This window comes from Chroicocephalus ridibundus, chromosome 21 (assembly GCF_963924245.1).
Source record: "Chroicocephalus ridibundus chromosome 21, bChrRid1.1, whole genome shotgun sequence".
Lineage (NCBI taxonomy): Eukaryota > Metazoa > Chordata > Aves > Charadriiformes > Laridae > Chroicocephalus > Chroicocephalus ridibundus.
The window spans coordinates 2,075,078-2,095,498 of record NC_086304.1 but is presented as its reverse complement, the minus strand read 5'-3'; the positions used below and the strand labels follow the sequence as shown (position 1 = coordinate 2,095,498).

The following is a 20,421-nucleotide window of genomic DNA, read 5'->3' as shown; positions in this document are numbered from 1 at the left end:
GGCAGGGGTCGGACCGGACAGGACGACCCCTCATCATCGGGCCGGAGGAGGATTGTGACCCAGGATATTTCAATAACGAGGTAACGGTGTTCTGGGGTTTTGTCCCCTCTCCTCAGGGGACAGGGCTGTCCCCCTCCACCGTGGGTCCCTTTGTGGCCCCGCATTTAGAAATCCTCCCAGGGGACATCCAGGGCCGGGCTGATCCGGGGGAGGCGAGTGCTGGGCTGGGGAGAGGAAAGGGATGTGGGAGCTGAAGATTTACCGCGGTGCTAAGCTGTGGGGTGGGCCTGATCCGGAGGAGTTCATTCCTTTCCTTCCTAACTGGCTCTTTCTCCTCCGCTGCCTTCTCTGTGCAGTGCGACTCCCTCTTCCAGGACCTGGGCAAGCTGAAATCCCGGCCGGCGCATCTGGGGGTCTTCTTGCGCTACATCCTCTCCCAGGCAGATCCCAGCCCCCTGGTAAGGGACCCGCCGGCGTCACCGACCAAGCCGGGCAGGAGCGGGGGATGTGGCGTATTTGACAGCGTCCCCTCCTCCGGCTGAGGGCAGGGTGGTGCTGGTTTGCCGAGCCCGTGGGCAGAGCTCTTCTGGAGGCTGCCTGAAGCGTAGGCAGCTGCCTGCCACCGGCTGCCTGCTGCCAGCCAGCCCTTCCCACAGCTTGTGTGCGCTCGTGAGAGGGAAACAGCGCAGGGTTACACTTCCTCCCCTTCCTGGGGTGCTGCCCTCCCCGGACCCCGGCGATGGTTTCCTGTTTCGTGGCCCTACGGGCTCCGCTTTACTGAGCTTTTCACCTCCCGGCTTCTAAACCCCCCTCCTCCCTCGCTGCCCACCTCCTCTCTCTCCCCTCTTTGCAGCTCTTCTACTTATGCACGGACGTTTGCCAGCAGACCACCGCCAAGGATTCCCGGGTCTTGGGGAAGGACATCTGGAACATCTTCTTGGACAGGAACGCGGTAAGGGCAGGACTCGGCTGTGAGCTGGCACAGAAGATCATTGCCCGTGAGCCAGCGACGTGCCCTCGTGGCCAGGAAGGCCAATGGTGGCCTGGGGTGCGTTAAAAAGAGGACGAGGGAGGTCATTGTCCCCCTCGGCTCTGCCCTGGGGAGGCCACAGCTGCAGCGCTGGGTCCGGTGCTGGGCTCCCCAGTTGCAGAAGGACGGGGAACTGCTGGGGAGAGTCCAGCGGAGGCCGCGAGGATGATGAGGGACTGGAGCATCTCCGTGCTGGGGAAAGGCCGGAGCCCTGGGGCTGTTCAGCTGGAGAAGAGCAGGCTGAGAGGGGATCTCCTCGACGCTCAGCGAGAGCTAAAGGGCGGGGGGCGAGAGGATGGGGCCGGGCTCCTTCCAGTGGTGCCCGGGGACAGGACGAGGGGCAGCGGGCACAAACTGGAATATTACGGTTCGTCTGAATATGAGGAAAAACTTCTTTGAGGGTCCCAGAGTCTCCTTCTCTGGGGATATTCCGAACCCTCCTGGACGCGACCCTGCGCGACCTGCTCTGGGTGACCCTGCTCTGGCAGGGGGTGGGACGAGGTGATCTCTAAAGGTCCTTCCCAACCCCGGCCAGTCTGCGGTACCGTGCGATTCTGTGAATCCTTGTCCCTGCAGGGGATCACCTGGGAAGCCAGCCTTGGATGTCGTGTCCCTGGTGTGGGGAGGCATTTTTAATGGTGTTTTTGCCGCCGACAGCGCTTTGTTGCTGTTGGTTCCTTCGCATGGGTGCGAGCAGTTGCGCAAGGCGTGCACCCCCGTGTTGCACAACCGCAGCCGCCCCGGTGCCTGGAAGCTGGGCTCAGGCAGGAGAGGAGGGTCCCGGCAGCGAGGACGGGGCTCCGGGTGCTCCCGTTAGTGTTCCTGGAGCCCAGCATCCCCCCGCAGGGAGCGGGGACCCCTTGCCGGGGGGGTTGGGGGTGTGTTGCGTGTTGGGTGCTTGGTGTGTGACGTCCCCAGCTCTCAGGCTGCAGGACGACGGTGCGGGAGCGTGGGGCACCCCCTCCACGCTGGCTGGAGGGTGGCTCTGGCGTAGGCGCCGGGTCCCCAGCTCCTTCCAGCCCCGTTCGCTGCGCGGGGAAGGTGAACCAGTGCTGAGCCCCTCTTCTCTTCTGCCTTCCCTCCCCAGCCGCTCCGAGTGAAAGTGTCTGAGCAACTCCTGGCCGAGATCGGTGAGTGAGGGGCTCCCAGGCCGCGTGCGGGCTCTTTCCAGAGAGGATGTGCCAAGGTTTGGGACTGGGGCTCCTGAGTTCTTCCCCGGCTCGGTCCCGGTGGTCCCAGGGGTCTTGTTATGGGCAGATGTCTCAGCTTGGGTGTGCAAAATGGGAGACTGGTTGTCCCAGCCTGGAAACCAGCTGGCAAGGGGGCTGCGCTCTGGCAGGAGGGGGCCAGCAGAGAGGTCTCCCCGCCTGCCCTGCTCTGCCCAAGGACTTGGGGCTGCCAGGAGATGCCTTGTGCCCTTCCTTGCATGCTGAGCGTGCCTGGTGACACCAAATCTCCTCTCCCGTCCCCAGAGACTCGCCTGCGGAATGGGGACGATGTCCGAGCCGCCCTCTTTGAAGCTCAGGAGATGGTGATGCCCGAGATACAGGAACAGATCCAGGACTACAGGTAAGGCAGCTGCCCCGGCTGCCCCGCGGAGCTCGGTGGGATCCTGCCCGTGCTGCCAGCCGCACGGGGTTTGTCCCGGCAGCGGGTGGCCGGTGGCCGTGCTCATGGCTCTGACCCTTGTCCTCCGCAGAACAAAGCGCACCATGGGCCTGGGGAGCCTGTACGGGGAGAACGACCTCTTGGACCTGGACGGGGACCCCCAGAAAGAGCGGCAAGTGGCCGAGAAGCAGCTGGCCCAGCTGGGCGATATACTGTGAGTGCCAGGCTGCCATGGAGGCGCCCTGCCCTGCCCTGCCCTGCCCTGACCGTCGGGGAGCGCCTCTCTGCCTGGATTTGGGGGGAGGGTGCGGGGAAGGGGATCGGAGACGGGCTTGGCTCTGCTCCTCCATCCTGCTTGATCCGCACGTTTGGTGTTGGAGGTGGGAAGGGGAGTTTGGAGCAGGCGGTGGGTGCGGTGAGGGGCAGGGTGGGACGGAGGGCTCGGCGCTGCGAGCGCCCTGCCTGGGGGCTGAGTAGAGGAGCCTGTTCCAAACAAGCTCTTTTATCCCTCTCTGTCTCTCTCTCTCTCTCTCCAGGTCAAAATATGAGGAGGACAGAAGGTGAGTGGCCCCGGGGCGTGGGGGGAGCACGTCCAGATGCGACTGCCTTCCAGTCGTTAGCTGAGGAGGCAAAAGGAGAGGAGCCGCAGGAGCATCCCCATCCCGTGCTGGCCTCTGGCACCCTCTGCCCGTGCCCGTGGGCTCTCGGGCTGGCCCTGGGGAAGGGGGGACATACACCTTGGGGTCCTGGGGCAGCCCTCCTCCTCGGGGTCCTGCCTGCAGCCCCCTGCCAGCCTCAGCTCACCCTCTTGAACTGCTTCTCGCCTTTCCTCCCTTCTCACTTGCCCCGCGTCCCAACCTGGGCATCCTCTCCCCGCAGCGCCCCGGGGGATGTCCCGGCCTCCCCCCTCGCCTCCTGCGGTGCCCTGTCCTGGTGTCGGATCTCCAGCCTCACGCTCTCCTCTCTTCCAGCTCTCCCATGGCCTTTGCCCTCAGCACGTATATGAACCACACAGGCATCCGCAGCCGGGAGCCCCGGGTGGCCGGCACCAGCGAGAAGGCACAGTCCCTCCCGGACAGGGACAAGTGGCTGCCCTTCTTCCCCAAGACCAAGAAGGTGGGTGGCTCTCTGCCCTGGGGCCAGGTTCTTTTGAGGTGACCCAGGGAGGGGGTTCTCCAGAGATCTCCATCTCCCCGCCGTTGCCTTGGAGAGCTGCTTAGCGCCAGATCCCAGCCCCATCCCTTCCCCGACGGCTTATTCAGCCAGCGCCGTGAAGGTTGGGGACGCCCCGGGGAGCCGCGCGGGGACGTGTGTTTTTATCCAGTGCTCCTCTCGGGTGTCCCAACAGAGCGGCAGCGCGAAGAAGGAAAAGGATGCTATGGAAGACAAGAAGCGCAACCCCATCCTCAAGTACATTGGGAAGCCCAAAATCTCCTCCCAGAGCAGTGAGTACCGGAACCTTCTGGGGTGCTGTACCCACCCTGCTGCCTGGAGGACACCTGCAGCCGTCTGCGTGCCCGGGGCCGTCGGGTGGCCTTTGGCACCCGTGGGACTCCCGTTCACCCGGTAGCAGGCACTTGGCATCAGCCACCCTCTGCCCTCCTCCAGCCACGCGTGGGAAACCTCTTGTCTCCGCTGTCGGTGCTCCCGCATGTGGGAAGGGAGCAGAGCTGAGCTCTCCCCCAAATTTATCTCGTCTGCCCCGTGCTCGCAGGCTGCTCGCTGCCTCTGAAAAGCGCCACAGCTCCTGGGGGGCTGAGGCAGCGGAGAGCGAGCCTGTACCCGTGTGCGTACACGTGTGTACCCGTGTGCGTGCCTGCCTTCCTCATCCCCCCCCCGCTTCTGCTTTGAGTTCTCATGCCGTTCGCTCACACCGTTACCTCTTTGCCTCCTCCGTTGCCAAAACGCAGGATTGATTTGACATCTCATTTTTGTTTTTTTCCTTTCAGCATTTCATGTCCCTTTGTCCCCCGTTGAAGGTAAAAGGCCTCTTCTTTTGTTTGCCATTCACCTCATGCGCTTCGTTTGATTTTGCCCCCCCCCCAGCCCTCAAGCTACCCCACTGTCGTTGCACCGGCCGTTGGGGTGGGCTCAGATGGGTGCCGTGGGGTCCGGGAGATGGCCGGAGCTCTGCCGGCCAGACGGTTGAAGCCGTGGTGCCGCAACGTGGGCGGCAGCACCAGCATCTCCCCCCACACCACCCCGACCCAACCATTCCCAGTCCGGTCTCACCGGGATTCTTTCCTTGCTTTCGCCCCAGCAGTCAAACCCGGCAATGTGAGGAACATCATCCAGCACTTTGAGAACAACCAGCATTACGAGAGCCAGGAGCCCGGCGCCCAGCGTCTCTCCACGGGCAGCTTCCCCGAGGACCTGCTGGAGTCGGACAGGTAGAGCAGGGGGATGCGGGAGGGGCATCGTCAGCCCCTGTTTTTTGGGGCTCCCACCGCAGTTTTCTGCATGCGGGGGGATGGCCCTGCCTGTCCCACCAGGCTCAGCCTGGCCTCGGCTTTGTCCCCCTGCCGCAGCTCCCGCGCTGAGGTCAAGCTGGGCCGCTCGGAGAGCTTGAAGGGCCGGGAGGAGATGAAGAAATCCCGGAAAGCGGAAAATGTGCCTCGGTCCCGTAGCGATGTGGACATGGATGCCGCAGCCGAGGCCACGAGGCTTCACCAGTCGGCGTCATCTTCCGCTTCCAGCCTGTCCACAAGGTGGGAGACGCCGCCCGAGCCCCACACTGGGAGGACCTGGGTTCTCCTGGGCATGTTTGGCTTCAAAGGGGAGCTGGGATGGCTGGGGATCTGAAAATCCCTTGGGCTGAGACGCTGTCTCATGGGAAAGCTTTTGCTAAACCCGTGGGTCAAGGCCGAGCCCCAGCCAGGCAGAGCGGGGCGCTCCTGGCCCCCCAGTGGCCAGCAGAGCCTCCTGGGCCAGCGTTTGCCCGGGGCAAACAGAGACAATTGGGCTTTAATCCCCATTTGTGCCCCAAACCCCTCTCACCGGACCCACGTCTGGAGGGGCTTACAGAACCGCTGCTGGGTGCTGCCCCACGGGGTGCGGTGATGGGAAGAAGGGGGGGGTCGGGACGTCGGGACGTGAGAGTGACTGTCCCATCCCTCCCCAGGTCGCTGGAAAATCCCACCCCCCCGTACACGCCGAAGATGGGACGCAGGTGAGTGGCCCGGCCTCGCTCTCCGCCGTCTCTACCGCGCCGCCCCGCGTCCCCGGGGCCAGTTTTCCTTCAGAGCAGGAGGGTCACTGTAGGGGTGCGCCGGGGCTGTGCCCCGGCTTTGGGGCTCAGAGGGGGTTCCATCTTGCGCCTTCCTAGCTTTTCCCTCCCCGTAAGCGAGCCGTGAGGGAGCACAAGGGGAGGCGATGGCCAGGGCTGCCCCGGGAGGGCGTCCCCCGTTAGTTCTCCATCCTCCTGGGGCGAGGGGGCACCTCTGTTCCCTTGTGTCTCATGCAGGAGCTTAAAGGACCTATATAGATGTCTGCTGGGGGACCTAGTCTTTTAGCTCAAGAGTCAGAGGCTTGTACTTCTTGTGCTGAAGGCCCCGGGTTCAAGCCGAAATAGGGCCCAGGTAGATATTGGCTGTACTGGGAGCGCCGCGGGGTGGGCTGGCTGGAGGCGGGTGGCTGCAGAGTACTCCCACCGCCGCCTTTCACCCTCCCAGGAGCATCGAGTCGCCCAACCTGGGGTTCGGCGTGGATCCTTTCCTGCCCCATCTCCTGGAGGACGAGCAGGGCCAGCTTTCCGACCTGGAACCCGAGCTGGACTCCCAGAACTGGCAGCACACGGTCAGCCGGGAGCTGGTGGCCAACCTGCCGCAGAAGGAGATCGATCGGCAAGAGGTGATCAACGGTAAGGAGCACCGGCCACCCCGGGGACGCCAGGGACACCCCGGCAGCGTGCCCCAGCGCCGCGGGGCTCCCCCGGCCACTTCTCCACCCCTGCGCCTTTCGCACAGAGCTCTTTGCCACCGAAGGGTCTCACCTCCGCATCCTCCGAGTCCTCGACCTCCTCTTTTACCAGCGGATGAAGAAGGAGGGCCTGCTATCCCGGGAAGAGCTGGCGCTCCTCTTCCCCAACCTCCCTGACCTGATAGAAATCCACAGTAAGCCTCTTCCCACTTGCATCCCGCTCTCCCCTGGAAATATTCCCCGAGAGTGGGAGCAGAGAGTGGCCCAGGTGGCCCAAGGCCGCCCGGAGCTCCTGCGTGGCCACCCACCGTTCGGACCAGCCCTGCCGAGGGCATCGTGCCATCTCGCCACCCCGGCCTCTCCTTTCCCTCTCCTGGGAGCGATCCAGAGCCTGATTTTTTCTGGGCTCTGCCAATTGCCCGTGTCTGGGACGCTTGGTGTGTAGCCAGCCCTTGGCGTTAGCACGCTTTGGGGAGAGGCTTTCAGTGTCACACTCCTTGCCACGCCGCAGCAATGGAAGCCCCCCTGGCTCTCGTCCCCTCCTGCCGGGGAGGCGGCAGGGACCCTCTGGGGCGGGCGGCTCAGCTCACGGACGAGTGGCGGGTGACCCCGGTGTCCCGTTGACGTGAGTCCTGTCTCGTCTCTCCCCTCCTCGTTCAGATTCTCTTTCCGAATCCATGAAGAAGCTCCGGGAAGAAGGACCAATCATCAAAGAAATTGGGGATCTCATGCTGTCTCGGGTAAGGGGGGGCGGGGGGACAGGGGTGGTAGAGCCCCCGGGGGGCATCTTCTGGTCCTCCAGCGTGGAGGGTTGACATCTTTAAGGGGAGGTGGAGGTGACGCCACTGTCACGCTGTCCTCTGGTTGTGGCAGAGGGGCTCGGGGAGCCTCAGGGCCAAGCCTGGGGGGTGCCTGAGCCCAGTTCTCCCCCCCGGCCCCAGTTCGACGGCCTGGCTAAAGAGGAAATCCAGCAAGTGGCTGCTGACTTCTGCTCTTACCAGTCCATCGCCCTAGAGCTGATCAAAACCAAGCAGCGCAAGGAGACCCGTTTCCAGATCTTCATGCAGGTTTGGCCCTCTCCCGGGCTGTTCCTCGCCCCGCTGCTCCCCTGGTTTCCCTAAATCCCACCTCGGGATTTTTCCCCTCTTCCCTCCCCCCTAGGAAGCAGAAAGCAATCCGCAGTGCCGGCGCCTGCAGCTGAAGGACTTGATCATCTCCGAAATGCAGCGCCTGACCAAGTACCCGCTGCTGCTGGAGAACATCATCAAACACACCGAGGGTAGGGGCTGGGGGGGGGACACCGGGGGGCGGGGGGTTGCTTGTCCCCAGGCTTGCTCGGCTGCGCCTTCCCACCTCCTTCGGCTGGCAGGAGGCGATCGCTTCTGCCGTGGGGCTGGTGGTGGCTCTCCGTTGCCATCCAGAGCACGATCCCAGGGCGGCGCGGGGGGGGAAGCGGTGCCTTTCCAGCAGAAAGAGCCGGGGTGCTGGGGGGTGGGAAAATCTCGGAGCTCTGGATTGGTGGTGTTTTGTGCCCCACTGACCCCCTCACTGCCATCCCAGCGGGCACCTCGGAGCACGACAAGCTGTGCCGAGCCCGGGACCAGTGCCGGGACATCCTCAAGTACGTGAACGAGGCGGTGAAACGAGCGGAGAACCGGCATCGGCTGGAGGGCTACCAGAAACGCCTGGATGCCACCTCGCTGGAGAGGACCAGCAACCCCCTGGCTGCCGAGTTCAAGGTGGTCCCGGCTGGCGGGCAGTGCCGGGGGGGCTGGCGGGGGGTCTCTGCGGCCCCGGCCTATGCTCACCGCTGCCCTGGGCTTCCCGCAGAGCCTGGACCTCACCTCCCGGCGCATGATCCACGAAGGGCCCCTCACCTGGCGCATCGGCAAGGACAAGACTGTGGGTACGGACTTGCCCCACCGCCCGGCACCGGGACCACGGCCTCAGCGTCCCCCAGGACCTGGGCATTGTCCCTCCAGCGGCGTTAGAGGGACCCCCTTGCCCCCGGCTTTGCCACGTCTGCGGGGCCACCGTCCCTCCTGGCTGCAAGGAGGGAGCTTCCACCTGGCTTGCGAAGGCATCCCGGGCTGAACCTCGGCTCTCTTGTCTCCTCTCCCCCTCCCCAGACCTGCACGTGCTGCTCCTGGAGGACCTCCTGGTGCTGCTGCAGAAGCAGGACGAGAAACTGGTGCTCAAGTGCCACAGCAAGACGGCGCTGGGCTCTTCGGACAACAAACAGACCTTCAGCCCCGTCCTCAAGCTCAATTCGGTGCTCATCCGCTCCGTGGCCACAGGTAGGGAGGGAGAACCTACCACGGCCTCCAGCCACGTCCCGCCGCGGCCGGGCTGGTGACAGGCGTGACGGTGGGGTCGGGTTGAAGCCCTCGCCGTGCTCTTGACCCTTCCTCGTCACTGTTGGCCACCACCATCACCCCCCCCCCCGGCAGATAAACGAGCCCTCTTCATCATCTGCACCTCGGAGCTGGGACCCCAGATCTATGAGCTGGTGGCGCTGACGTCCTCCGAGAAAAACACGTAAGGCTGGGTGGGACGGGTGCTGGCAGCGACGGGCAGTGCCCCCCCCGGGGCGAGGGCTTCTCTTGGGGGTGCAAAGACCCCCCCGACCTCGGGGAGCTGAGGAGGGGCTCTCGGCCGGGCAGGTGGATGGAGCTGCTGGAGGAGGCGGTGCAGAGTGCCACCAGGAATGCCACTTTCCCCCCCAAGCGCCGGACGCCGGAGCCCACCCGTGCGGCACCCTCCGGGTGAGCAGCCCAGCCCTTACTGGGAGCCGGGGACCCCAGCCCGGTCCCCTGCTGGTGGACACCGCAGTGGGGGACGAGGCCAGCAGGCTGCTGGGTCTCTCCGGAGGGCGGTTGGGATGGGGACAGGGGTCCTCCCTGCTCACTGGTGACCTGGGGGGGGGGGGCGTTCCAGGCTTCCTGGCACCTTGCTGAGGGGGGGCTTCGGCAGGGTCTGCGCTGGGGCGGGGACTGTCCCCGAGCCCCTGGCTCCTGATGTCCCTTCCTTGTCCTCGCAGCCTGGTGTTACCGGACCCTGATGTGTCCCCCATCCTGTCCCGAGGTGCCAGCTCCGGAGCGGAGGCAGAGACAGAGGATTGCTCCTCAGGTGAGCCCCCTCTCAACCGCTTCCCCAGCGCCCCCCCCCTCCATTTTTCAGGCTGGGGACGTGGGTCTGAGCTCTCCCCTTCTCCCCGCAGCGGACGACAATCCCACCGCGCTCCTGGGCAGGGAGAAGCCCCCGGCGCTGCTGGAGGAGCCGGGGAGCAGCGAGGTGGAGGAAGGGGAGGAAGAGCTGCCTGCAGCCCCGCTGCCCACGGGAGCTGGCGTGGGGGGGGATGACACCCCCCCAGCCCAGCGGCCGGGACCCCCCACGCGTCTGCCGCTCCCGGGAGCCCTGGGCACGGAGGGGCTGGCCGAGGCGGCGCTGGAAGATGGTGAGTGCCGTGGGGTGCTGCGGCGGGGAGCCCCCCCTCCCCGCCATGCCAACCTCTCCCCGGAGCCGGGGGGGGGGGGCGAGGGGGGTGGAGGCGCAGAAGCCCAAAACCACCTCTTCTTCCCCATCCCAGTGGAGAACCTGCGGCTCCTGATCCTCCGGAGGCTCCTGCCTTGCCGGGACGCGGAGCCTGAGGACGACCTGACGCCCACGCCGTCGGTCATCGGGGGGGGCGGCGGCGGCCAGGCCTGGGACTCGGTGCTCTCCAGTCAGGATTCGGCCTCCCAGGAGGTGCTGGCGGAGCCCCCCAGCGCCACCCAGGACACGAAGCCGCCGTCGAGCCGGGGGGAGCCGGAGGAGCCGGGGCCGGCTGCCGAGGAGCCGAGCAGCTACAAAGTCGTGCGGAAAGGTAGAGGGGTGACGGGGAGGGCGCTCGGCCGGGCACGGGGCGGGGGGTGACAGGCGCTGGGGACCCCTCTCCGCTCCCTGACCTGCCCCTCGCTGGGGGTCTCGCTCCGCGCTTGGCTGCGTCGGGGCCGGGGGCTGCGCGGGGGGCCAAGGGGTGCGGGTGAACTCCCCCCCCTCCACCTCCTGTCTGCACCCTGGGGGCACGGGGGGCTATGAGGGGTGCTGGTGGTGGGGTGCTTGGTGGTGGGTGCTGGTGGTGGGATACTGGTATTGGGGTGCTGGTGGTGGGATGCTGGCGGGTGCTGGTGGTGGGATGCTGGTGTAGGGGTGCTGGTGACGGGTGCTGATGGGTGCTGGTGTTGGGATGCTGGTGGGTGCCGGTGGTGGGATGCTGATGGATACTGGTGATTGGGTGCTTGCTGATGGGTGCTGATGGATGCTGGTGGTGGGATGTTGGTGGTGGAGTGCTGGTGGGGTGCTAGTGGGTGCTGATGGTAGGATGCTGATGGGTGCTGGTGATGGGGTGCTTGCTGATGGGTGCTGATGGGTGCTGGTGGTAGGATGCTGATGGGTGCTGGTGGTGGGGTGCTGATGGGTGCTGGTGATGGGGTGCTTGCTGATGGCTGCTGATGGATGCTGGTGGTAGGATGCTGATGGGTGCTGGTGGGTGCTGGTGGTGGGGTGCTGATGGATGCTGATGATGGGGTGCTCATGGTGGGCGCTGATGGGTGCTGGTGGTGGGATACTGGTATTGGGGTGCTGGTGATGGGTGCTGATGGATGCTGGTATTGGGGCGCTGGTGGTGGGATGCTGATGGGTGCTGGTGTTGGGATGCTGGTGGATGCTGATGGATGCTGGTGGATGTTGGTGGTGGGTGCTGATGGTGGGATGCTGAGGGGTGCTGGTGGTGGGATGCTGATGGATGCTGGTATTGGGGTGGTGGTGAGGGATGCTGGTGGTGGATGCTGGTGATGGGGTGCTGCTGGGTGCTGGTGGGTGCTGGTGTTGGTGTGCTAACGGTGGGCGCTGGTGGGTGCTGGTGATGGATGCTGGCGGTGGGGTGCTGGTTTTGGGATGCTGATGGATGGTGGTGGTGGTGGTGGTGGGTGCTGGTGGTGGGGTGCTGGTGATGGGGTGCTGAGGGATGCTGGTGATGGGGTAATGGTGATGGGTGGTGATGGGTGCTGATGGGTGCTGGTGATAGGTGGTGGGTGCTGGTGTTGGGATGCCGATGCACGCCGATAGTGGGATGCTGGATGCTGCTGGATGCTCCTGGATGCTGGTGGCGGGGTGCCGGTGGCGGGGCCTGCTCACCCCCTCCCTCTTCCCCCCCCCCGCCCCCCCCTCTCTTTTCGGGGTGCGCAGCCCAGGCGGAGGGTGCCAAGGAGGCCACGCCCTCGCCAGGCGGCAGCCAATCAGAAACTGAGCTGCAGGAAGGAGGCGGAGCTAATGTAGATGGTAAAGAGACACACCCCCCCCCCCCAGTCCCCTCCCCGGACCCCGCCGGGGGTCCCCATGTCCCCAGGGCCCCCATCTCCCCCCTCAGGGGATGCCCTATGGCCCTCGAGGGGAGCCGTGTCCTCTAAGGGGACACCTGTCCCTGGCGGGGGGGGGGACGACAGTGTCACCTGGGAGGACCTGTCCTTGGCGGGGGGAGGGATACACCTGTCCTTAGAGGGGGCCACCATGTCCCTAAGGACTGTCCCCATGGCCGAGGACACCCAGCGCCACCGACACCGTGACCCAGAGCCATCTGGAAACGTTTTTGTGGCCGGATCCTGCCACGAAGTGCCACCAACCCCCCACCCCCTGCGTGTGGGGGGGGGCGGGGGGAACGGGATACCTCAGGCAGCAAACCCCCCCCCCTGGGGGCCACCGGCAGCCACCCCAGCGGGTCCCTTGTCACGCTGACGCTGCTCATCCCCTCTTCAGGCAACTACTTCTACGTCAGCATGCCCACGGCACCCCCCCAGCCCGCGGGACCCCCGCACCCCGCGCCGCCCCCCAGCGCCCCCTGGGGCTCCCCGCAGGAGGCGCCCCCCCGGCCCAGCCCCACCGAGGGGTCCCCGGACCCCCCCGCCCCCCTGCGCGACGTGGACCTCATCTTTCGCACCATCGAGCAGCTGACGCTCAAGCTCAACAGGCTGAAAGTGAGTCGTCGTCCCCCACCCAAACTGGGGAAACTGGGGCGGGGGGGGGGGGGGGCGGGGGGGAGGAAATCCCATCAGGGTGTCATGGAAGGGAGAGGGGGACACGGCTCTCGACCCCAGACCTGCGCCCACCCTGGCACCCTTTCTCTCTCCAGGCTGTGGAAACGGCCCACCGGGACTTGCTGCGGTCCCTGGGGCGCAGCTCCTCGACCCACGTCACCCCCCTGGGGGGCTCGGCCCCCCCGGAGACGGACGGTTGGGCCCAGCCGCCCCCCAGCCCCGACGGCGACAGCCCTTTGTCCCGCGCCCTCCGGAGCCTGCAGGGTCCTGCCGCCAACGCCCCAGGTAAGACCCACCGCCATTCGGTCCTCGCCCCCCCACCCCCGCCCCCCCCCGCCATGCCCTCGCCCCCCCCACGCCCCCCTCACCCCCTTCTCCCCATCTTTTCCAGGCTCCAGAGCCCCCCTCGCCGAGGACCCCGCTGGCGACGCCGGCCTTTAGCCGCGGTGGGGAGGGGGGAGTTTGGGGGGTGTCTCCCCCCCCCCTCCAAGGTCGCTCAAAGCCGGGGAGCTGCCCCACAGCCCCCCCCCCCCCCCCAACGCTGTGCCCCCCCATCCCCGTGCCGGCAGCCGTTGGAGCGCCCCCCCCCCGGCCCCCACCTCCTAGGACTGCCGGGGGCTTCGGCTGGAAGGAGGGAGCACGATCCGGCGGGGCCGGCAGATGGGTGGCCCCCCCCCCCCTGCCCCCTTCACCCCCTCGCATGGCAGCCCCGGCTCGGCGTCGTTCCCCCCCCCCCACGACGTCCCGTCCCCCCCCCAGCGGGCCGCGAGAGCTGGATCTAGTCTGTATAAATGCACTTTGTTCTGTTCCTCTCCGTGCTGCGGCCCCCCCCTCCCCGCTGCCTATAAATATGTACGTACGTGGCCCCCCCACCCACACACACCCTTCCACCCCCCCCCACCCCCGCCACCTTCCTCCTGTAAATAACCACCGCCGGCCCCCCCCACAGCCGGGGGGCAGCGGGGGACGCCCCGAGCACCGGGCTGTCCTCCCCGCCTGGTGACAATCGGTGACCCTGGCCGGGGAGGGGGCCGGGGAGCCGGGGCGACGGCTGGGGCGCGTGTGTCGTGTCCCCCCCCTTCCCCCAAAATCCCTTCTCCTCCCCCCCCCCCACCCCCGAAAAGGTGTGGCGGCGAGGCCAGCGCTGGGCTGGCTGATATATATATTATATATAATAGAGCCAAGACTGACCGGTTGCTGTTCCCCGCTGGACCATCCGCTGTATTTTCTTCCTTGCCCCGGAATTTTCATTGGGTTCGGAAAGAAAAGGTCCCCCCCCCGCCCCGGCCTTTGCCCACCCGCCCCCCCCGGGTGCCCGGTTAGGTGCCCGGGTCCTGCTGCTCCTCCTGGCACGGGGCGCTGGGGGGGGCGTCCTGCGGCGGCAGCAGCTCCCGGAGGCGCGCGAGGGCCGGGCTGTGGGCAGGGATGCGGTTCTTCTGCGGGGAAACGGGCGTCAGGCTGTGCCCCCCTGCGATGCCAGCCCCATGGCAATGCCAGCCCCATGGCAATGCCAGCCCTGCTGGGACCCCTGTGGCATTGCCAGCCCCATGGCAATGCCAGCCCCATGGCAATGCCAGCCCTGCCGGGACCCCTGTGGCAGTGCCAGCTCCATGGCGATGCTAGCCCTGCCGGGAGCCCTGTGTCAATGCCAGCCCCATAGCAGTGCCGGCCCTGCTGGGAGCCCCATGGCAATGCCAGCCCCATGGTGATGTCAGCCCTGCCGGGACCCCTGTGGCAGTGCCAGCCCCATGGCAGTGCCAGCCCCATGGCAGTGCCAGCCCTGCCAGATGCCCCATGGTGATGCCAGCCCTGCCGGGAGCCCCATGGTGATGCCAGCCCCATGGCGATGCCAGCCCCTTGGCAATGCCAGCCCTGCCAGGAGCCCTGTGGCATTACCAGCCCCATGGCAGTGCCAGCCCCATGGCAGCGCCAGCCCTGCCAGGAGCCCCATGGTGATGCCAGCCCCATGGCGATGCCAGCCCCATAGCAGTGACAGCCCCATGGCAGTGCCAGCCCCATGGAATTGTCGTGTGCCCAGTGGTGATGCCAGCCCCATGGCAGTGCCAGCCCCATGGCAGTGCCAGCCCCACGGTGATGCCAGCCCCACGGCTGCCCCGTCTCACCTGCAGGGAGAGGCACAGCAGCCCCTGCTGCCCCGGCACCTTTGGCTTCTTCTCCCGCTGCTGCCCCTCCAGCGCTGCCAGGAAGGCGCCGAGGCCCCGCTGGGTGATGCGGTTGTCTGCGGGGGGACAGGGGAGTCGGGGACAAGTTGGTGGTGGTGGTGGGGGGGACGACAGGGGAAGGTGGGGCCAAGTCCCCCCCCCCGCCTCACTCACGGGTCAGGTTGAGGTTGAGGAGCGCCCGGTTCCCCGGCAGGATGACGCTGCCCTGCTCCTGCCTGGCCTCCTCCAGCAGCGGATGGGCCGGATCTGCCGCCTGGATGCCGGGGGAGGGTGGGGGGACAGGCCATGAGGGAGTGCGGGACACCAGGGTTGGGGACCACCTCCCTGCTCCCCCCCCCGCGGCGTCCCCCCACCTCCGGGCTCGGCTTCTCCTGCCCGCTCGCTTTGGCGTCCCTGCCACGGGCGGCTCTGGGCTCCGGCGCTGCAGGGAGGGGAGAGCAGAAGGGAGGGAGCTGAGCAACCCCCCAACCCTGTGCCCCCCCAGCGCCCCCCCGGCCCCTCACTCACGCTTCTTGGGCTGCCGCGTCTCCTCCTTCCGCAGCGACTCCTGCAATAACCAGGGCAGCGCTCGCCCACCCCTCCCAAGCGGGATGGGTGGGGAAACTGAGGCACGCCGAGGGCGCCGCCTGCCCCCCAAAGACTGGGGACACCTGGGGGGTGGGGGGGGCTTCCCCCCCCACCCCGGTCCCCGCTTGCCTCCTCACCTTCTTCTTGGCGGGGGTTTTGCCGTATTTGGCCGGCAGCAGCTTGTCGGGGGCCAGGCTGGAGCGCTGCTCGCTCTGACCCTCGCTGTCTTTTGGGATCTGCTTGGGAGGGGGGGCTCAGGGTGCCGGGACCCACCCGGGACCCTCCGGCCTTTCTTCCCTGGTGGTGGGGAAGGGACGGGGGGGCGGGGGGCGTCTCACCGTGAGGGTGCGTCCCAGCGCCTCCGCTAAGAGCAGCCGCCTCCGCTCCACCACCTCGGCGTGGGTCAGGGCGAAGGGCCCCAGCACCTGGGGGGCAGCGGGATGGGTAGGGAGGGGGGGTCAGGGCAGGGTCCGGCCCCCGCACCCCATTGCCAGGGTGGTGATGGGCGGGGGGGGTTAACAGGGGGTGGGGGGGGGGCACCCACCTCCGCCAACCTGGTGGCCCCCGTGTCGCCGATGTCGTTGTTGGCCAGGGACAGGGAGAGCAGGGAGCGGTTCAAGCGCAAGCCCTGGAGGGACGAGACGGGTGCTGGGCACCCAGCGGTGGCCCCCCATCCCCCCCCCCCCCCCATCATTTTCCGCCCCCCACCCCCCGCCATGCCCACCTGGGCGATGTAGCCGGCTCCCAGGTCCGAGATGCGGTTGAAGCTGAGGACGAGGGAGACGAGGCCGCGGTTGGAGGAGCCGAGGGCGGCCAGGCTCTGCCCCACGCGCCGGGCGCCCGCGTCCCCCACGCCGCTGTTGCGCAGCGAGAGGTGGGTCAGCCTGCGGGACGGGAAGGGACGGGATGGGACGGGGGGGGTCACTGGGGGGTCCCGTGTGGGTCCCGGCTCAACAGGGCTCGCTCCGGCTCCCACTCACGCGCTGTCGCTCCCCATCAGCGTCGGGAAGGCGAGTTCGGGCAAGGGGCTCCCCTCCAGGCTGAGCGTCCTGCGGAGGAAAACACGCACACACCCCCCCCCACCCCGGGATGGTATTAATGATCCTCCCTGGCACCCCCCACCCCCACCCCAATTTCATAATTAGCGCTGCTAACGAGGGAGCGCCCGCGTACCGCAGGCGGGGGCAGCGTGCCAGCAGTGCCGCCAGCGCCGGGAGCAGCTGCTCCGTCAGCCCGACCTTCCAGAGGCTGCGGGGTTTGGGGGGGGGACAGGACACACACGGAGCGGCATCAGGACCCGCCGTCGGGGAGGGGACGCGCCGGCATCTCGGGGGGGGGGGGGTGTTCCTGCCTGTGTCCGTCCCCCCCTCACGCCCCCAACTCACTGCAGTGCCCGCAGGCCGGCCAGGGTGGGCAAGCAGCGGCTCAGGACCCCCAGCCTGTCCTCCTCCATCTTCCAGCCTGCCGGAGAGAGCGGGGTCAAGGGGGGGTGACGGGAATCGGGGAATGGTTTGGGGTGGAAAAGACCTTGAGGACCATTTCGTCCATGGGACACTTCCCACTAGCCCAAGTTGCCCAAAGCCCCGTCCAACCTGGCCTTGAACCCCTCCAGGGATGGGGCAGCCACAGCTTCTCTGGGCAACCTGGGCCAGGGGCTCACCGCCCTCGGAAGAAGGAATTTCTTCCCCACATCTCATCTCAATCTCCCCTCTTTTGGTTTCAACCCATTCCCAACGTCCCGTGGCTCCCCTCCCTGCTCCAGAGTCCCTCCCCAGCTTTCCCGGAGCCCCTTGAGGGACTGGAAGGGGCTCCAAGGTCTCCGCGGAGCCTTCTCTTCTCCAGGCTGACCCCCCCCAGCTCTCTCAGCCTGTCCTCCCAGCAGAGGGGCTCCAGCCCTCCCAGCAGCTCCGGGGCCTCCTCCGGCCCCGCTCCCACAGCTCCGTGTCTCTCCTGTGCCGAGGCCCCGGAGCTGGAGGCAGCACTGCAGGGGGGTCTCCCCCGAGGGGAGCAGAGGGGCAGAATCCCCCCCCTCGCACCCCTGCCCACGCTGCTGGGGATGCAGCCCAGGCTGCGGGGCCAAGGGGGGTTAGTTCCGGCCATTCCCCGGATCCCGCGGGGTGATTTCCAAGGGCTCCTCATCCCTGGGTGCTGGGGGGGGTGGCGGGGGGGGCCGGGCCGGGAGCCTAGGGCTCCCCAGGACCCACCTCGCAGGAAGACGGCGCGGACGCTCTGGGGGTCGCCGTGGTCCCTCTCCACTTGGATGCGGGGCTGGAAGGAGCCGAATTTACGCTCGATGGCGGCCAACACCTCCGGCAGCGGCGGCTCAGCCGGCTCCTCTGCGGGACGGGGACCAGGCTGGGTCCTGGGTGGAGGGGGGGGGGGTGGGGGGTGTCATCCCCCCACTGTCATCTCCCCCCCGCCCCTCGCCCACACCCAGTCCCCGCTCACCATCCGCAGGGAAGCTCGGGGCCGGCCGGGGGGTGACTTTGGGGACGGCGGCGATGCCGGCGCGGGCGCAGAGCTCGGGGAAATCCTGCTCCAGGAGGCCGGTGCACTGGTACTCCTCTGCGGGCAGGAGTTGGAGGCGGGGGGGGGGACATGGCGGGGGGGTGACATGACCCCCCAGACCCCCCCCCACCCCCCTGTTGTGCCGGGGGGCTCACCTGCGCCCTGCTCGGCCTTCCTCCCCACGCTCTTCACCTCCTCCTCCGCCGCCGCCTTCGCCCGCTCCCCCCGACGCCTCATGGCCCCCAGCTGGTGTGGGGGGGGGACGGGCACTGGGGTGGGGGGGAAGGGGCTCAGCGCCCCCCGGCACCCACCGGCCCCACGGCTGGCCCTGCCCGCCACCCAGCCCCCCCCCCCCCAGCGTTGCTGGGTGAGGGGGTCCCAGTGGGGTCCCTGTGAGGTTGGGGGTCCCAGGGCGCTATGGAGGTCCCTATATGGGGGGGGGAGCCGTATATGGGGGAGTCCCAGGGCCCTATGGGGGGGGGGTCCCAGGGGTGGGGGACCCTATGCAGTTGCGGGGGGTCCCAGGGCCCTGTGGGGGTCCCTATATGGGGGGGATCCCAGGGCCCTATTGGGAAGGGGTCCCAAGGGGGGGGGTCCCTATGTAGTTAGGGGGGGTCCCAGGGTCCTGTGGGGGTCTCTATGTGGTTGGGGGGGTCCCAGGGCCTATTGGGGTCCCAGGGCCTGTGAGGGTCCTATGGGGGGTCTCTGTGTGGGTGGGGGGCTGTCCCAGGGCCCTATGGGGGTCCCTATATGGGGGGGGTCCCAAGGGTGGGGGCCCTATGGGGGTCCCTGTGTGGTTGGGGTGGGTCCTAGGGTCCTATGGGGGTCCCTGGGTGGGTGTGTGGGAGGTCACAGGTCCCTATGGGGGGTCCCTATATGGGGGGGGTCCCTATATGGGGGGGATCCCAGGCCCCTATGGAGGGTGTCCCAGGGGTGCGGGCCCTATGGGGGTCCCTATGTGGTTGGGGGGGGTCCCAGGAGTCTATGGGGGTCCCAGAGATAAGGGGCCCTATGGGGGTGGGTCTCTTGGCTGTGGGGTCCCTATGGGGGGGTCCCTGGAAGGGGAAAGGGGTGTCTCAGTGGAAGGGGGGCCCAATGGGGGGGCCCTATAGGGGTCTTCATGGAGGGGTCCCAGGGCTGGGGGGGGACCCTGTGGGGGTCCCTATGTGGGTGAGGGGGGTCCCAGGGCTGGGGGGGGGCGATGGGTCCCTACAGGGGTGCAGGGGAGTCCCAGGGCTGGGGGGACCCCATGGGGGTCCCTATGGAGGCCTCCCCGGGGGGGGGAGGTCCTAAAGCTGAGGGGGCCCTGTGGGGAGAGGGGGGAGGTGTCGAGGGGCCGGGGGGGGCCATAAGGGTCCCTGTGGGGGTCTCCCCGGGGGGAGGGGGGCTCCCAGCCGTGGGTCCCGGGGGGGTCCCGGGGCTGGGGGGGCCACGGGGATCTCCCCGGGGAGGGTCCCAGGCCTGGGCCGTATCGAGGAGGGTGTCCAAGGGCCAGGGGGAGCCATGGGGGTCCCTGTGGGGGTCTCCCCGGGGGGGGGTGTCCCAGCCCTGTGTCCCGAGGGGGTCCTGGGGCCAGGGGGTCCCTGGGGGGGGGGGTCCCAGCCCTGAGTCCTGGGAGGGGTCCCGGGGCCGAGGAGGGGCCCATGGGGGTCCCTGTGGGGGTCTCCCCGGGGTGGGGGTCCCAGCCCTGGGCCCTGGGGGGGGTCCCGGGGCCGGGGGGACCGATGGGGGTCCCTGTGGGGGTCTCCCCGGGGGGGGTGTGTCCCAGCCCTGCGTCCCGGGGGGGTCCTGGGGCCAGGGGGTCCCTGGGGGGGGGTCCCGGGGCCGAGGAGGGGCCCATGGGGGTCCCTGTGGGGGTCTCCCCGGGGTGCGGGTCCCAGCCCTGGGCCCTGGGGGGGGTCCCGGGGCCGGGGGGGGGGGGGGCGATGGGGGTCCCTGTGGGGGTCTCCCCGGGGTGGGGGTTCCAGCCCTGGGTGCCGGGGGGGTCCCGGGGCCGGGGGGGGGCGATGGGGGTCCCTGTGGGGGTCTCCCCGGGGGGGGGGGTGTCCCAGCCCTGCGTCCCGGGGGGGTCCTGGGGCCAGGGGGTCCCTGGGGGGGGGTCCCGGGGCCGAGGAGGGGCCCATGGGGGTCCCTGGGGGGGTCTCCCCGGGGTGCGGGTCCCAGCCCTGGGTGCCGGGGGGGTCCCGGGGCCGGGGGGGGGGCGATGGGGGTCGCTGTGGGGGTCTCCCCGGGGGGGTCCCAGCCCGCCCGTACCCTCTGTCCCCCGGGCAACGCATCGGCCGCGCCGCGAGGGGCGGGGCCTGGCGCGCGGCGGCGCCTGCGCGGGGCGGGGCCGGGCTGGAGGGGGCGGGGCCGGGGGCGGGGCTTCCACCACGGCCCCGCCCACGGCAGGAGCGTCCGGGCACTGGGAGGCGGCACTGGGAGCGCTGGGCTGTAACTGGGCCGTAACTAGGCCATTACTGGGGCCATCATTGGACCTTTACTGGGACCATCAGTGGACCTTTACTGGGGCCATCAATGGACCTTTAGTGGG

The 20,421-nt window shown here is 68.3% G+C and overlaps 2 protein-coding genes across 15 annotated transcripts in view; one reads left to right on the top strand and one right to left on the bottom strand.

Annotated features, from left to right (window-relative positions):
• ARHGEF11 (Rho guanine nucleotide exchange factor 11) overlaps positions 1–13,439 on the top strand; it is a 28,597-nt gene extending 15,158 nt beyond the window's left edge. For 2 of the 12 annotated variants that reach the window (XM_063357320.1, XM_063357316.1), the window contains 30 exons: positions 6–80; positions 357–458; positions 854–952; positions 2,118–2,160; positions 2,503–2,599; positions 2,730–2,852; positions 3,175–3,198; positions 3,610–3,754; positions 3,987–4,083; positions 4,588–4,617; positions 4,902–5,028; positions 5,167–5,346; positions 5,760–5,807; positions 6,310–6,497; positions 6,604–6,750; positions 7,217–7,296; positions 7,498–7,623; positions 7,718–7,835; positions 8,117–8,295; positions 8,387–8,462; positions 8,686–8,853; positions 9,007–9,094; positions 9,220–9,321; positions 9,597–9,685; positions 9,777–10,013; positions 10,146–10,421; positions 11,786–11,878; positions 12,353–12,570; positions 12,726–12,915; positions 13,022–13,439. In XM_063357320.1, the coding sequence (XP_063213390.1) occupies positions 6–80; positions 357–458; positions 854–952; positions 2,118–2,160; positions 2,503–2,599; positions 2,730–2,852; positions 3,175–3,198; positions 3,610–3,754; positions 3,987–4,083; positions 4,588–4,617; positions 4,902–5,028; positions 5,167–5,346; positions 5,760–5,807; positions 6,310–6,497; positions 6,604–6,750; positions 7,217–7,296; positions 7,498–7,623; positions 7,718–7,835; positions 8,117–8,295; positions 8,387–8,462; positions 8,686–8,853; positions 9,007–9,094; positions 9,220–9,321; positions 9,597–9,685; positions 9,777–10,013; positions 10,146–10,421; positions 11,786–11,878; positions 12,353–12,570; positions 12,726–12,915; positions 13,022–13,071 (3,615 nt within the window). In that variant the 3' untranslated portion in view covers positions 13,072–13,439. Of the gene's footprint in view, positions 1–5; positions 81–356; positions 459–853; positions 953–2,117; positions 2,161–2,502; positions 2,600–2,729; positions 2,853–3,174; positions 3,199–3,609; positions 3,755–3,986; positions 4,084–4,587; positions 4,618–4,898; positions 5,029–5,130; positions 5,347–5,759; positions 5,808–6,309; positions 6,498–6,603; positions 6,751–7,216; positions 7,297–7,497; positions 7,624–7,717; positions 7,836–8,116; positions 8,296–8,386; positions 8,463–8,685; positions 8,854–9,006; positions 9,095–9,219; positions 9,322–9,596; positions 9,686–9,776; positions 10,014–10,145; positions 10,422–11,785; positions 11,879–12,352; positions 12,571–12,725; positions 12,916–13,021 lie in introns of all 12 variants that reach the window. The other 10 variants (XM_063357314.1, XM_063357309.1, XM_063357321.1 and 7 more) reach the window with 8 other exon arrangements.
• Positions 13,440–13,885: 446 nt separating this feature from the next.
• LRRC71 (leucine rich repeat containing 71) lies at positions 13,886–20,168 on the bottom strand. 3 transcript variants are annotated; one of them, XM_063357379.1, is made up of 16 exons: positions 20,142–20,168; positions 18,044–18,157; positions 17,829–17,945; positions 17,585–17,742; positions 16,766–16,841; positions 16,554–16,628; positions 16,361–16,429; positions 16,105–16,264; positions 15,925–16,008; positions 15,719–15,805; positions 15,518–15,616; positions 15,321–15,360; positions 15,167–15,234; positions 14,967–15,066; positions 14,754–14,869; positions 13,886–14,066 (listed from the first exon to the last, which is right to left on the bottom strand). In XM_063357379.1, the coding sequence occupies exons 1-16, from the start codon at positions 20,162–20,164 to the stop codon at positions 13,950–13,952; spliced, it is 1,503 nt and encodes a 500-aa protein (XP_063213449.1). In that variant the 5' UTR covers positions 20,165–20,168; the 3' UTR covers positions 13,886–13,949. The 3 variants fall into 3 exon arrangements, with proteins under 3 accessions (XP_063213449.1, XP_063213450.1, XP_063213452.1); XM_063357380.1 differs by having other exon boundaries at positions 16,105–16,237; XM_063357382.1 differs by having other exon boundaries at positions 17,585–17,716.
• Positions 20,169–20,421: the final 253 nt, after the last annotated feature.